General features: G+C 44.5%; 1 protein-coding gene across 2 annotated transcripts in view; it reads right to left on the bottom strand.

The window, feature by feature from the left end:
• The window catches only part of UTP6 (UTP6 small subunit processome component), a 41,068-nt gene extending 39,196 nt beyond the window's left edge, over positions 1–1,872 (bottom strand). For both annotated transcript variants that reach the window (XM_003280209.4, XM_030800597.1), the window contains exon 1: positions 1,659–1,872. In XM_003280209.4, the coding sequence (XP_003280257.2) occupies positions 1,659–1,750 (92 nt within the window). In that variant the 5' untranslated portion in view covers positions 1,751–1,872. The remainder of the gene's footprint in view (positions 1–1,658) is intronic.
• Between the last annotated feature and the right edge of the window lie 12,414 nt (positions 1,873–14,286).

Raw genomic sequence — 14,286 nt, 5'->3', positions numbered from 1 at the left:
GCTCACGCCTGGAATCCCAGCATTTTGGGAGGCTGAGGCGGGTAGATCAAGAGGTCAAGAGATTGAGACCACCCTGGCCAACATGGTAAAACCCCATCTCTACTAAAAATACAAAAATTAGCGGGGCGTGGTGGTGTATGCCTGTAGTCCCAGCTACTCGGGAGACTGAGGCAGGAAAACTGCTTGAACCTGGAAGGCGGAGGTTGCAGTAAGCCGAGATCGCACCACTGCACTCCAGCCTGGCAACAGAGCGAGACTCCGGCTCAAAAAAAAAAAAAAAGTATTCTCTTACACAATTACTTTTGTGTTCTTAAGGGTATCAGGATGTATTTTTAAACTTTCAGGAAAATCATCTTAATCAACTCCCAAAACCAATGACATCCCCACCAGCAAAGCAAATACAATTAAGAACTTTATACCATTTACGTATGGTGTTTTATTTGTTTGTTTTTTTCTCGCTCTGTCACCCAGGCTGGAGTGCAGTGGCATGATCTTGGCTCACTACAACCTCAGCCTCACGGGTTCAAGCGATTCTCCTGCCTCAGCCTCCTGAGTAGCTGGGACTACAGGCGCCCACCACCATGCTCAGCTAATTTTTGTATTTTTAGTAGAGACGGGGTTTCACCGTGGTCTCGATCTCCTGACCTCGTGATCCCCCCACCTCGGCCTCCCAAAGTGCTGGGATTACAGGCGTGAGCCACCGCGCCTGGCTGGTATTAATAAAGACTTCTTTTACTCCAAGTTCAGGTCACTTAGATTTTAATAATAAATCTCTTTCCGAAATTCTTCTTATTTCTGAGTTCTCAACATGTAAATTTTTTTAAAAATCTAAACTGTGTCTGCCTTAAAAGACTTATTACTACGAAGGACTTATGGGAGAAGATTCAGAGTCCTTAGCTAAGGAATGAACATATGACAAGTATATATTAGGAGAATTTAATGCAAGACGTGCAAGACAGGTGTTTTTAGTAATGGTAACATTAACGTTTACTGAGCACTTTCTAAGCGTCCACACTGCTATGTTCTGTGTTTCATTAACGAATGCTTACTTTGAAGCTCTGAGTCACATTACTACATTCAGACGTTGCAAAACAAAGCAACAGTCACAGAAACCATTAAAAACTATTAAACGTAATTTTAACACGCTACTGAATGTCTAATATGTGCCAGGCGCTGTAGTTAGGCTCTGGAGTAGCATATGAAACTGATTTCAATGGTCTCCACCTTCAAGTCTAGTTAGGAATTTATCCACTCCCCCTGGGCTCCCACAGCACTCTGTTCCTATCCCTACAGCAGTACAAGGTACTACAATCAACTTACAGTACACTGTTATCAAAATATTTAATTTGTCTGTCTCCCCCACCACACTCTGCCCAATTAGCTCCTAATGAGCAGGAATCCTGGGTTTATCACCTTTACAGCCCTAAGATCCGGCTCCATGAAGGGCTGTCAAAATGTCTGATGGGTAAGTAGACGGACAGATTACCTTGCAACGAATGAGAAATTAATTCTGGACATCACCGAAAACGGGAATTGGCCTTCCGCCACGTTAGGAAAAATAAACACAGGTCGAGCGTCCCCACACCTGGCCCCTACTACACACTCCCAACCTCCCTTCAGGCCGCCTCAGCTCTTCCCTCTCCCCAACCCTCTCTCACTTAATCTCCGCATGACTGAACAATCCAATGCGCTCCAGCTGTTCCAATTCCGGGAGCCGATCTTCTATGCGTTCCTGAATTATCTCTGCCATGAGGTCCGAAGTCTACAACCCCGTGGGGAGCTTCTCAACAGCGAACACAATTCAGATTCGGAGATCCAGGCCTACCACCAACGCGTCCGGATGTAACGTGCTCCCTAGGTCCCGCCTTTTCCGCTTCCGCCGCCTCCGCCTTAGGGGAAGGCCCTTCGGCTTCTACAGCCACCGTCCCCTCCCTGTGGCCGATTGTGGGATTGCAGCGAGAACCACCCCCTGGTCTTGGGCCGGACGACTCTAGCGGACACGAGTTGAGGGGCGGGGCTAGACGGGAGGCGGGGTTAAGTGCGCGCGCGCCGCTAGACTTGGACCGCGATCGGGAAAAGTGTCTCCGGGTGTAGAGAGGTGGGCTACCCAAGCCTGAAAGGGACACGAGATGCATTTTCTGCAGAATATTATCTATTTTCACTGTGTTCCCGTCCCACGTCCTGACTTCCCAACACCAAGAACAACAATAAGAAAAAGCAAAGGAGGAAGATATTGCACAATTAAACATTTTTGAAAGCCGGTCGCGGTGGCTCACGCCTGTAATCCCAGCACTTTAGGAGGCCGAGGCGGGCGGATTGCCTGAGGTCAGGAGTTCGAGACCATCCTGGCTAACATGGTGAAACCCCGTTTCTACTAAAAATGCAAAAAAATTAGCTGGGCGTGCTGGCACGCGCCTGTAATCTCACCTACTCGGGAGGCTGAGGCAGGAGAATAGCTTGAACCTGGGAGGCCGAGATGGCGCCATTGCACTCCAGCTTGGGCAACAAGAGCGAAACTCCGTCTCTAAATAAATAAAATAGAATTGTTTATTATTTAAATCAATATCCTGGCTTTGTAAGCAATAGCTTTCAAAATGTATATCCCTAGGTGAATATCAGACACTATAAATTCTTTTTAGAAAAGGAGATTTTTGTATTGAAAAGTTTGAGAATTACCAAAATAAATCACTAAGGTATAGACACCCTCCTTAAACCATTGCCCAAGCAACTTAGCATTTCTAAGAGAACCACCAGGCAACACAGCTTGGAGGCAATATTGCTGGCATAGTTAGTAAACCTCAAAGGATAACTACATGGTTCAGTTCTTTTTTAGTTCTGGATATAAAAAGCCAAAGCAGCAGTTCTTGCTAGATCTGCTTATTTCAACATTCACATTAGCACCTTGATCCTGTGTGTGATTTATGAAAGGAGAATGGGCTCAGCAAAACCATGTTCCACCTCTGTGCCTTTCATTTCTTTCTTTCCTTTCACATTTTACCCACTCATCTCAGAACTGAGACAAGGGTTGGCTTGTGCTACACCATTTCTTGAATCCTTCAGCTGTAAGACATGAGAGAAGTGGAAGGAAATCACGAATGTAAGACAGAGATAGAATTTCTTTGTAAAAGTAAAATCTCTGGGGCTGTGTTAACAGTAAGAGTGGAGATGACACTAGATAGTAAATTCCATATGGGCAGCGAATTTTTCCTGTTTGACTGGCTAGATACTTTATAGCTTATAGCAGTGCCTACCATATAATAAGTTAATAAATGCATGACACTAAGAATAGGCATTTGCTAAATTTCTTTATGTACAAGGAAGTCAGCAAGTTCTGACAGACTGTGATCATTTCAAAGTAAATTTGATAGAGACCTTGATAAATTAACCATGATTTTTATTTTATTTTATTTTATTTATTTCTTTATTTAGAGGCAGAGTCTCGCTTTGTCACCAGGCTGGAGTGCAGTGGCGTGATCTCGGCTCACCACAACCTCTGACTCCCTGGTTCAAATGATTCTCCTGCCTCAGCCTCCCGAGTAGCTGGGACTACAGGCACGTGCCACCATACCCAGCTAATTTTTGTGTTTTTCATAGATACAGGGTTTCATCATGTTGGCCAGGATGGTCTCAATCTCCTGACCTCATGATCCACCCACCTCAGCATCCCAAAGTGCTGGGACTCCAGGCGTGAGCCACTGTGCCCGCCCAATTTTTAAATCAAACTAACTGTAAATACGCTCCTCCTTTATTTTGTTTTGTTTTGTTTCGTTTTGTTGTTGTTTTTAAGACTGAGCCACGCTGGCCAGGCGCTGTGGCTCATGCCTGTCATCACAGCACTTTGATAGGCCGAGGCTGCAGATAACCTGAGGTCAGGAATTCAAGACCAGCGTGGCCAACATGCAGAAACCCCGTCTCTACTAAAAATACAAAAAAATTAGCTGGGCCTGGTGGCCTCTCTCTGTTGCCTAGTGGGGAGTGCAGTGGTGCAATCTCGGCTCACTGCAACCTCCACCTCCTGGGTTCAAGCGATCCCCTGAGTAGCTGGGATGACAGGCGTGAGCCACCATGCCCAGCTAATTATGTTTTTGTTTTGTTTTGAGACAGGGTCTTACTATATTACCCAGGCTGGAGTGCAGTGGTGTGACCACAGCTCACTGCAGCCTCAACCTCCTGAGCTCCAGCAATGCTCCCACCCCCGCCTCCCAAGTAGCTGGGACTACAAGTGTGCCCCACCGCACCTGGCTAATTTTCCTTTTTTCTTTTTTGTAGAGACAGGGGTCTCACTATGTTGCCTAGGATGGTGTTTTTGTTTTTGTAAATAGAGACAGGGTCTCACTGTATTGTCACCATGGTCTTGAACTCCTGGCCTCAAGTGATCATCTTGTTTCCCCTTCTCAAACTTCTGAGATTACAGACATGAGCCACCACGCCCAGCGATCCTCCCTTATTTTGAAATTTAGCTTTTTTTCTTTTTTTTTTTTTTTTTGAGATGGAGTTTTGCTCTTGTTGCCCAGGCTGGAGGGCAGTGGCGTGATCTCAGCTCACTGCAACCTCAGCCTCCCAGATTCTAGTGATTCTCCTGCCTCAGCCTCCTGAGTAGCTGGGATTACAGGTGCCCACCACCACGACCAGCTAATTATTGTCTTTTTAGTAGAGACGGAGTTTCATTATGTTGGCCAAGCTGGTCTCAAACTCCTAACCTCAGGTGATCTGCCCAACTCGGCCTCCCAAAGTGCTGGGATTACAGGCGTGAGCCACCACGCCTGGCCAAAATTTAGCTTTTATATATATATTCTTGTTGTTGTTGTTGTTGTTGTTGAGACGGAGTGTCGGTCTGTTGCCCAGACTGGAGTGCAGTGGCGCGATCTCGGCTCACTGCAACCTCTGCCTTCCGGTTTAAATGATTCTCCTGCCTCAGCCACCTGAGTTGCTGGGATTACAGGTGTGTGCCACCATGCCTGGCTAATTTTTGTATTTTTAGTAGAGATGGGGTTTCACCATGTTGGCCAGGCTGGTCTCGAACTCCTGACCTTGTGATCGATCCACCCGCCTCCACCTCCCAAAGTGCTGGGATTACAGATGTGAGCCACCCCGCCCGGCCTAGCTTTTATATTTACCTTCAAGAATTATTATGATGGGCCGGGTGCAGTGGCTCATGCCTGTAATCCCTGCACTTTGGGAGAACGAGGTGGGTGGATCACAAGGTCAGGAGTTTGAGACCAGCCTGGCCAACATGGTGAAATCCCCGTCTCTACTAAAAATACAAAAATTAGCCGGGCGTGGTGGTGCACACCTGTAGTCCCAGCTGCTCAGGAGGCTGAGGCAGGAGAATCGCTTGAACCCGGGAGGTAGAGGTTGCAGTGAGCCAAGATCACGCCACTGCACTCCAACCTGGGCGATAGACCAACGCTCCGTCCCAAAAAAAAAAAAAAGAGTTATTATGATGTTTGGGAGGCCGAGGCAGGTGGATCACCTGAGGTCAGGAGTTCACAACCAGCCTGGCCAACATGGTGAAACACCCCCCTACTAAAAATACAAAAATTAGCTAGGCATGGTGGCGGCAATCCCAGCTACTCTGGAGGCTGAGGCATGAAAATTGCTACAACCCGGGCGGCGGAGGTTGTAGTGAGCCATGATCACGCCACTACAATCCAGCCTGGGAGACAGAGCGAGACTCCATCTTAAAAAAAAAAAAATATATATATATATATATATCTGTGTGTGTGTGTGTGTATATATATATATATATATATATCTATAGCCGAGCATGGTGGCACACGCCACCATGGTGGCTATTGGGGAGGCTGAAGCACAAGAATCGCTTGAACGTGGGAGGCAGAGACTGCAGTGGGTCAAGATCACGCCACTGCACTCCAGCCTGGGCAACAGAATGAGAATCTGTCTCAAAAAAAAAAAAAAAAAAGAATTATTATGATGGAAATGACAAAGGCTTCTTTTCACTTCTGCATCTCATAATAATAGCTGTCACCGGCCCGGCACAGTGGCTCACGCTTGTAATCCCAGCACTTTGGGAGGCCGAGGTCGGCAGATCACGACGTCAGAAGTTCAAGACCAGCACGGCCAGCATGCTGAAACCCCGTGACTCTGTCTCAAAAAAAAAAAAAAAAAAGCTGTCATTATGTAGGGCTTATTGTGTGCCCAGCTACTATGTGCACTGTTCTAAGCCCTTTATGTTGTTTGTTTTTTTTTTTTTGAGCTGAAGTTTTGCTCTTGTTGCCCAGGCTGGAGCACAATGGCATGATCTCAGCTCACTGCAACCTCAGCCTCCTAGGTTCAAGTGATTCTCCTGCCTCAGCCTCCCGAGTAGCTGAGACTACAGGCGCCCACCACCACACCTGGCTAATTTTTGTATATTTAGTACAGACGGGGTTTCACCATGTTGACCAGGCTGGTCTTGAACTTCTGACCTCAGGTGATCCACCTGCCTCGGCCTCCCAAAGTACTGGGATTACAGGCATAAGCCACCACGCCTGGCCAAAGTCCTTTATGTATTAACTCACTTAATAGCATCACATAAATATTTTGAAATATCAACTCAAGAAGGAGCCCTCAAAAAGACAGATAGTACCTGAGATTGCACCACTGCATTCCCACCTAGGCAACAAGGCAAGACTCCCCTCACAAAAAAAAAAAAAAAAAAAAAAAGTACCTACTGGAGAAAGCCCAAGACAGAGGAAGAAACTGTTTGCATAAAGCCCACAATGTCTCAAAATCCTGGCCAGGTGCACTGACTCACGCCTGTAATCCCAGCACTTTGGGAGCCCGAGGCCAGTGGATCGCCTGAGGACAGGAGTTTGAGACCAGCCTGACCAACATGGTGAAATCCCGTCTCTACTAAAAATATAAAAATTAACCGTGTATGGTGGCGTGCGCCTGTAATCCAAGCTACTCAGGGGGCTGATGCAGGAGAATCGCTTGAACCCGGGAGGTGGACATTGCAGTGCTGGGATTATAGGCATGAGCCACTGTGCCACTACACTCCAGCCTGGGCGACCAAGCAAGATTCCATCTCCAAAAAAAAAAAAAAAAAGATCTACACTTTATGGAAGTTACACTTTAATTAAGAAAAAATTACTTACCAGACTCTTTCTTTCAACATATCATTCTCTTCAAGAGCTTCAGTTGTTATTTTTATGTGTGTGGCAGGGTCAGAAATACTGAAACTCAAATGGTCAATGTCTTTTTCCCTTTCCAAAAGAGTTATGATAACTTTGCATTCTAGCCCATGATATATTAGTATTTGCTTTAATATAAATTATTTTTTTCCAGATTGTAAGATTGATCACAGAAAGATGTACCCTGATCACCCCATGGTGACCAAACGCTTGGTCCCCACTGTGGTGCTCATGAGCCAGTCTGGAAAATGAGAGGGGTCTCAGGGTGCCAGCAGAATCTTTTAAGAAGTCTGCCAGATGAACACTAGCCAGATGTTTGCAAATCAAGTTAAAATTTCTGTTCTTGCCTTCAAAGTACTTAAATGTAAACTTCAAAGTAAACTTGAACTTTTCCTAGGAATATTCACATTGTCACATTTGAAGTTCTCAGACAGCTCCGTGGTTAAAAACAGCAGAGAAAGAGATGCTTATCTTTTTTTCATTATTATTATTTGATAAAGGGAAGTACCTAGTTTGAGCCATAATAAGAGGCAAGGCACCTGGAATCCCATCCCCCTGCCTTGTTCCAAGTCCCCTGCCTGATTCTCCCATACAGAGAGCCCTCGTAGACTTCAAAGTCAGAGAAGTGATAGATGCAGACTGGTCTTTGATGCCTAAGAACATCAGAGCCCTCAGTTTGATGCGAATGCAAAGCATCTGTACTTTTCAAACCTTTCATGTTATCTCACATTGCCAACAACAAAAGCTGAAAAGTTTGAGGTGACACACATTACACACATTAAAATATTTGGAACCAGTAACTTTTCATTTCTTTTTCTATTATTTATAGCGTCTTTTACTTTGCAAACCGCACTGGATAGTAAATTACTTCTGGCACACAGCCTTGTCAGCTTGCCAAATTTCAACTGGAGCAAGTTTCTACAGCCAGGCTAATAAGCCCAGAAAAATAGGAGGTAAGTATAATGGAAATAATGACATGATCTTTAACTGCAAAGAACGTTGAATGATAACGCAAGATCTTAATAGAGTCTATTTTCAAGCTTTTTTTATTCTAATGAAATCTTTACCTTTTTAAAGGCTATTTTAGTTTAAAATACATGTAAATAGAAAGGGTTCCTTTTAATTGGTGAAAAACAGTTTTGTCCTTTTTTCCCTGTGGCTTAAGTTACTGCTTTTTGCAAACTTGAAAAAAAAATACAAAAAAAGAAAACTAAGAATATGGTAGTTTGGGTATAACAACCTACTATTAAAACAAACTGACATCTTGAAAAAACATGTTCTGAAATGATTGGCCTTCCAGAATGGTGCCTGGCGATTGTTGTGTGCATGAATACGTCTCATGAAAGCCATAGCTGATTAGCTACATCAGCTTACCTTCGGTTTGCCCTAGTCCAGATAGAAATCTAGTTCCAGCTTAAATAACTTTTAGGTCTTATTTGAACAAGACTTCCTAAAATTAAAAATGGCTATCACATTTGATTTCTATCACTGAAAAAACTTGTTAGGAGGCAGTATTTGTTTCCCTAAACTTAATTCTTACATCTGTTCCCATTCACAATTTACAAGTGACAAGGAAAATTCTTTTTCCCCTTCTCATTCTGCCTTCCAATTAGACCTAAACTGATTAGCCTCAGCACCACATGCTCAGTCCCAAAGTGTTGAAGCAAAGAAGAGGTTTGGAGTTGGGTGTGTGTGTGTGTGTGTGTGTGTGTGTGTGTGTGTGTGTAACTATACTAAAATAATGTGGCCTTGCTCCAGAAATGCCAGCTTTCTTACAGTTCCCCAACCATACCATTTTATACCTCTATTAACACACACTATTCCCTTTGCCTGGAATGTATTTTGCCCCCTTATCCACCTAGTAAGCACAGTTCATTTTAAAAAATAAATAAATAAAAAGGAAGCATGCCCTTACCACCTCATCATCCCACCCTCACTACCAATTTGTATATTTAAGTACAGAAGCATAAAGGGTTCAGTCTTTGAATCTCTTTTTCCCTTAATATTAATTTTGTAAGTGATCTTTTACAGACCCATGACTTCAAATGTCATCTACATCAGTGCTGTTCAATAGAATTCTGTGTAATAATGGAAGTGTCCCACATCTGCACTATCCAATACAGTAAATACAGTGGCCATTAGCTACATGTGGCTATTGAGTACTTGAAATGTGGCTAGAGCAACTGATAACTGAATTTTTTTTTTTTTTTTTTGAGACAGAATCTCACTCTGTCACCCAGGCTGGAGTGCAGTGGCATGATCTCGGCTCACTGCAACCTCTGCCTCCTGAGTTCAAGTGATTCTCCTGCCTCAGCCTCCTGAGTAGCTGGATTTACAGACACCCACCACCACGCCCAGCTAATTTTTGTATTTTTAGTGGAGACAGGGTTTCCATGACCATATTGGCCGAGCTGGTCTCAAACTCTTGACCTCAAGTGATCCGTCCACCTCGGCTTCCCAAAGTGCTGGGATTGCGGGTGTGAGCCACTGCGCCCAGCCGAGAACTGAAGTTTTAATTTCATTTAATGAATTTAAATTTAAATTTAAATTGTCACATGTAGCTAGTGGCTGCCATGTTGGACAACACTGACCTATATAACTTCCAAATATATTAGTAGCGCCAATCCATAACTGTCCCCTGAACTCCAGACTCATGCCAGTATATCCAACTGCCTACTCAACATCTGCACTTGGAGAGCTTACAGGCATTCCAAAATTAGTATGTCTAAAAACAAGTGCCTGATGCTCTCCCACAAACTTGTTCTTTCCATAATCTTCCCCATCTCAGTGAAAGGCAACTCCGTTCTTCCAGTTTCTCAGCCCAAAAGCCTTGGAGTTGTCCCTGACTCTATATTTAATTAATCAGCGATCCTCTCTGCTCCACAAAATATAGGCAAAATATGACCACTCCTCATCACAGCTACTGCTGTCACCCTAGTTCAAGCCACCATTATCTTTCACCTGGATTATTCCAGTAGTCTTCAACTGGTCTCCCTGATTTCACTCTGGCCCCTTTAAGTCTATTCTTAACACAGCAGCCAAAATTATTGTGTTAAAATATGTCAGAGGACAGCATTCTCTTGCTTAAAACCCTGCTGTGGTTGACTCACTCAAAGCAAAAACTAAAACCTTTTCATGGCTGGATGCGGTGGCTTACTCCTGTAATCCCAGCACTTTGGGAGGCCAAGGCAGGCAGATCACCTGAGGTCAGGAGTTCGAGACCAGCCTGATCAACATGGAGAAACCCCGTCTCTACTAATACAAAATTAGCCAGGCAAGGTGGCAAATGCCTATAACCCCAGCTACTCGGGAGGCTGAGGCAGGAGAATCGCTTGAACCCGGGAGGCAGAGTTTGTGGTGAGTCAAGATTGTGCCATTGCACTCCAGCCTGGGCAACAAGAGTGAAATGCTGTCAAACAACAACAACAAAAAACCTTTTCATTTGCAGAAAAGTTCCCATATGATCTGGCCCCGGCACCACACTCCCGCCATATCTTACCTTATTTCCCACTCTGATCCCTTGATTCCTCCACTCCAGATCCACTAGCCTCTTTGGTATCCCTTCAACATGGCAATGCAGGGCCTTTGCCCTGGCTGTCCCCTGCCTGGAATTCTCTTCCCCAGATAAATGTATGGCTCATTCCCTCACCACTTTCAGATTTTTCTCAAATGTCACTCTCTCAGGGAGGCCTCTCCTATTACCAATTGCAGCCCCTTACCTCAATACTTCTTATTCTACATTCTTACTTTTTGTTTCTCCATATCACTGATCGCCATCTAACATACTATAATAGTGTTTATTATTTGTCTCTCCTCATATGTACATTAAAGCATAAGCTCCATGAAATTGAAATTTTTTTTTTTTTTTGAGACGGAGGCTGGCTCTGTCGCCCAGGCTGGAGTGCAGTGGCACAATCTTGGCTCGCTGCAAGCTCCGCCTCCCGGGTTCACGCCATTCTCCTGCCTCAGACTCCTGAGTAGCTGGGACTACAGGCACCCGCCACCATGCCTGGCTACTTTTTTGTATTTTTAGTAGAGACGGGGTTTCACCGTGTTTATCCAGGATGGTCTCGATCTCCTGACCTCATGATCCACCCGCCTTGGCCTCCCAAAATGCTGGGATTACAGGCGTGAGCCACTGCGCCTGGCTTTTTTTTTTTTCTTCTTTCTTTTTTCTTTGAGACGGAGTCTTGCTGTCGCCCAGGCTGGAGTGCAGTGGCACGATTTCAGTTCACTGCAGGCTCTGCCCCCCGGGGTTCACACCATTCTCCTGCCTCAGCCTCCCGAGTAGCTGGGACTACAGGCGCCCGCCACCTCGCCCGGCTAATTTTTTGTATTTTTAGTAGAGACAGGGTTTCACCGTGTTTATCCAGGATGCTCTCGATCTCCTGACCTCATGATCCACCCACCTCGGCCTCCCAAAGTGCTGGGATTACAGGCGTGAGCCACCGCGCCCGGCATTTTTTTTTTTTTTTTTGGAGAGGGATTTTTGCTGTTGTCACCCAGGCTGGAGTGCAATGGCGCGATCTTGGCTCACTGCAACCTCCGCCTCCTGGGTTCAAGCAATTCTCCTGCCTCAGCCTCCTGAGTAGCTGGGATTACAGGCACCTGCCACCATGCCTAGCTAATTTTTGTATTTTTAGTAGAGACGGTTTTCACCATGTTGGCCGGGCTGGTCTCAAACTCCTGAGCTCAGGTAATCAACCCGCCTCAGCCTCCCAAAGTGCTGGGATTACAGGTTGAGCCTCCGAGCCTGGCCGGAACTGAAATTTTTGAATGTATATTTGTGTAATTGTACAGTACTACTTAGTTTGTATTATAACATTTCTTTTTTTTTCTTTTTCTTTTTCTTTTTTTTTTTTCTGAGACGGTGTCTTGTTCTGTTGCCCAGGCTGGAGTACAGCGGTTTGATAACAGCTCACTGCAGCCTCTCCTCCCAAGTTCAAGCAATTCTCCCACCTCAGCCGCCTGAGTAGCTGGGTTACAGGCATGCACCACCATGCCTGGCTACTTTTTGTATTTTTATAGAGATGGGGTTTCACCCTGTTGGCCAGGCTGGTCTCAAACTCCTGATCTGAGGTGATCCGCCCGCCTCAGCCTCCCAAAGTGCTGGGATTACAGGCATGAGCCACTGCCTATTATAACATTTGTGGTTTTTGTGTGTGTTTTTTTTTTGTTTTTTTGTTTTTTTTTTTTTTTGAGATGGAATCTTGCTCTGTAGCCTAGGCTGGAGTGCAGTAGCACGATCTTGGCTCACTGCAACCTCTGTCTCCTGGGTTCAAGCAATTCTCCTGTCTCAACCTCCCGAGAAGCTAGGATTACAGGTGCCTGCCACCATACCCAGCTAATTTTTGCATTTTTAGCAGAGATGGGGTTTCACCATGTTGGCCAGGCTGGTTACAACATTTCTTGAATCCATATGTCTGTATTTAGTGATACTGTGACTTCCATGGGTACTTTATTTATCTTTGAATTCCCCGAAACCTAGCATTGGAAAACATTAGGTATGTACCCAATAAACATTATCTGAAAGGAAACTACTGGACATTTAGCATGCCACCTATTATAAGAATCCCAGTGTCTAATATTCCCAAAACACTTCCTGAAGGAAACTGATGAACCTACAGCTACTTTATTCTGACCACTTGATCCTGGGCAATTTGCCACTACGGATCGGATCACAGGCTCTTGGCTCAAGGGCAACCAATCCACTGGTTGGCCAAAATCTTATAATGTACACTGGTATGAAAAGATGAACTGAACTAATCTAACGCTCCCTCTCTGGACTCCGAATTACCATTAGTTAGAGATAGGAGATTGAGGAGCTTGACAAGGCAAAGATGTAAGGAAGCAGTAAGTATGAGTATGTAGAAACTATGAAGTATAGAAAAGATATACAGGGCAAAGTGCAGGAAAAAGGAACACAGTACCTAAGAGAAAATGGAGAGTCAATGAATCACATTAATAAGAGCACCCTGGAGTAAAGATCCACAAACTGCTGTTAAGGTCTCATTTGAGCTGTTTCGAATCCAATTCTCTTGAAGCTTTGGGCTTCTTGTTATTCTCTGTGTCAATTTACAATAATGCCAAATTGCTGAGGTGCCTTAAGGGAGTGTCTCTTTTCTTTACAACTCCCAAAAGCTAACAAAAATGCCATTCTTAGTTTATATAATTGCTGTCACATCTAGAAGAGCCAGGGTATTTCATTTTCATATTTTCTGCCAAATGATACATTGGCGATATTCTTCAAATCCTAAGGTGATTGACCCTTGGAGCTTTGAACAATTATTAGGAAACACAAAGGAGTGTTCTCTTTGCAGCCATTTGGTTCTCCTTTAAAGGTTGCCCTCCTGTGGCAAGCTAGAATACACTTACAGTGTGAATGCACCTTGCTTTAAACAAGTTCAAAACTCTGGATTTACAGCAACAGATCATTCAGCCACTTTTAACAATTATTTATTTATATTATCACAAAAGTAATATACTGTTAGAAATTCAAATATCAGCCAGGCGCAGTGGCTCATGCCTGTAATCCCAGCACGTTGAGAGGCTGAGGCGGGCAGATCACGAGGTCAGGAGATCGAGACCAGCCAGACCAACATGGTGAAACCCCATCTCTACTAAAAATACAAAAATTAGCCAGGCATGGTGGCAGACATTATGTAATCCCAGCTACTCAGGAGGCTGAGGCAGGAGAATCGCTGAAACCCGGGAGGCGGAGGTTGCAATGAGCCGATACCGCACCACTGCACTCCAGCCTTGGATAAACACAAAATATCTAAGGAAAAGGGCTTTCTGCTTCAAAGACTTGTTCACAGTCTTTCTCTTTTTCCTTCTCCATGAGAAGCTCACCCCTACGAGTCCACACAGCTGCTACCACCACAAAGGAAGCCAGCTATTTTAAAATGTATTCACTACTTTGCTTGAGGGGCAGTGGGGCATAACGGTTAAGACCACCAGCTTTATTTTAAGTATACTTTGGCAGTATCTACCAATATTTTAAACATATATACTTTAAGGCCCAATAATTCCAATATCTACAAATCTGTTCTGCAGAAATACTAACAAAAGTGCACAAACATATATAAGGATGGTCACTGAAGCAATGTTGATAAGTGCAAAAAATTTGAAAGATCCCAAATGGTGTATA

This window comes from Nomascus leucogenys, chromosome 19 (assembly GCF_006542625.1).
Source record: "Nomascus leucogenys isolate Asia chromosome 19, Asia_NLE_v1, whole genome shotgun sequence".
Taxonomy (NCBI): Eukaryota; Metazoa; Chordata; class Mammalia; order Primates; family Hylobatidae; genus Nomascus; species Nomascus leucogenys.
Note: the sequence above shows the minus strand (reverse complement) of the source record. Positions and strands in the feature narration are given on the sequence as shown.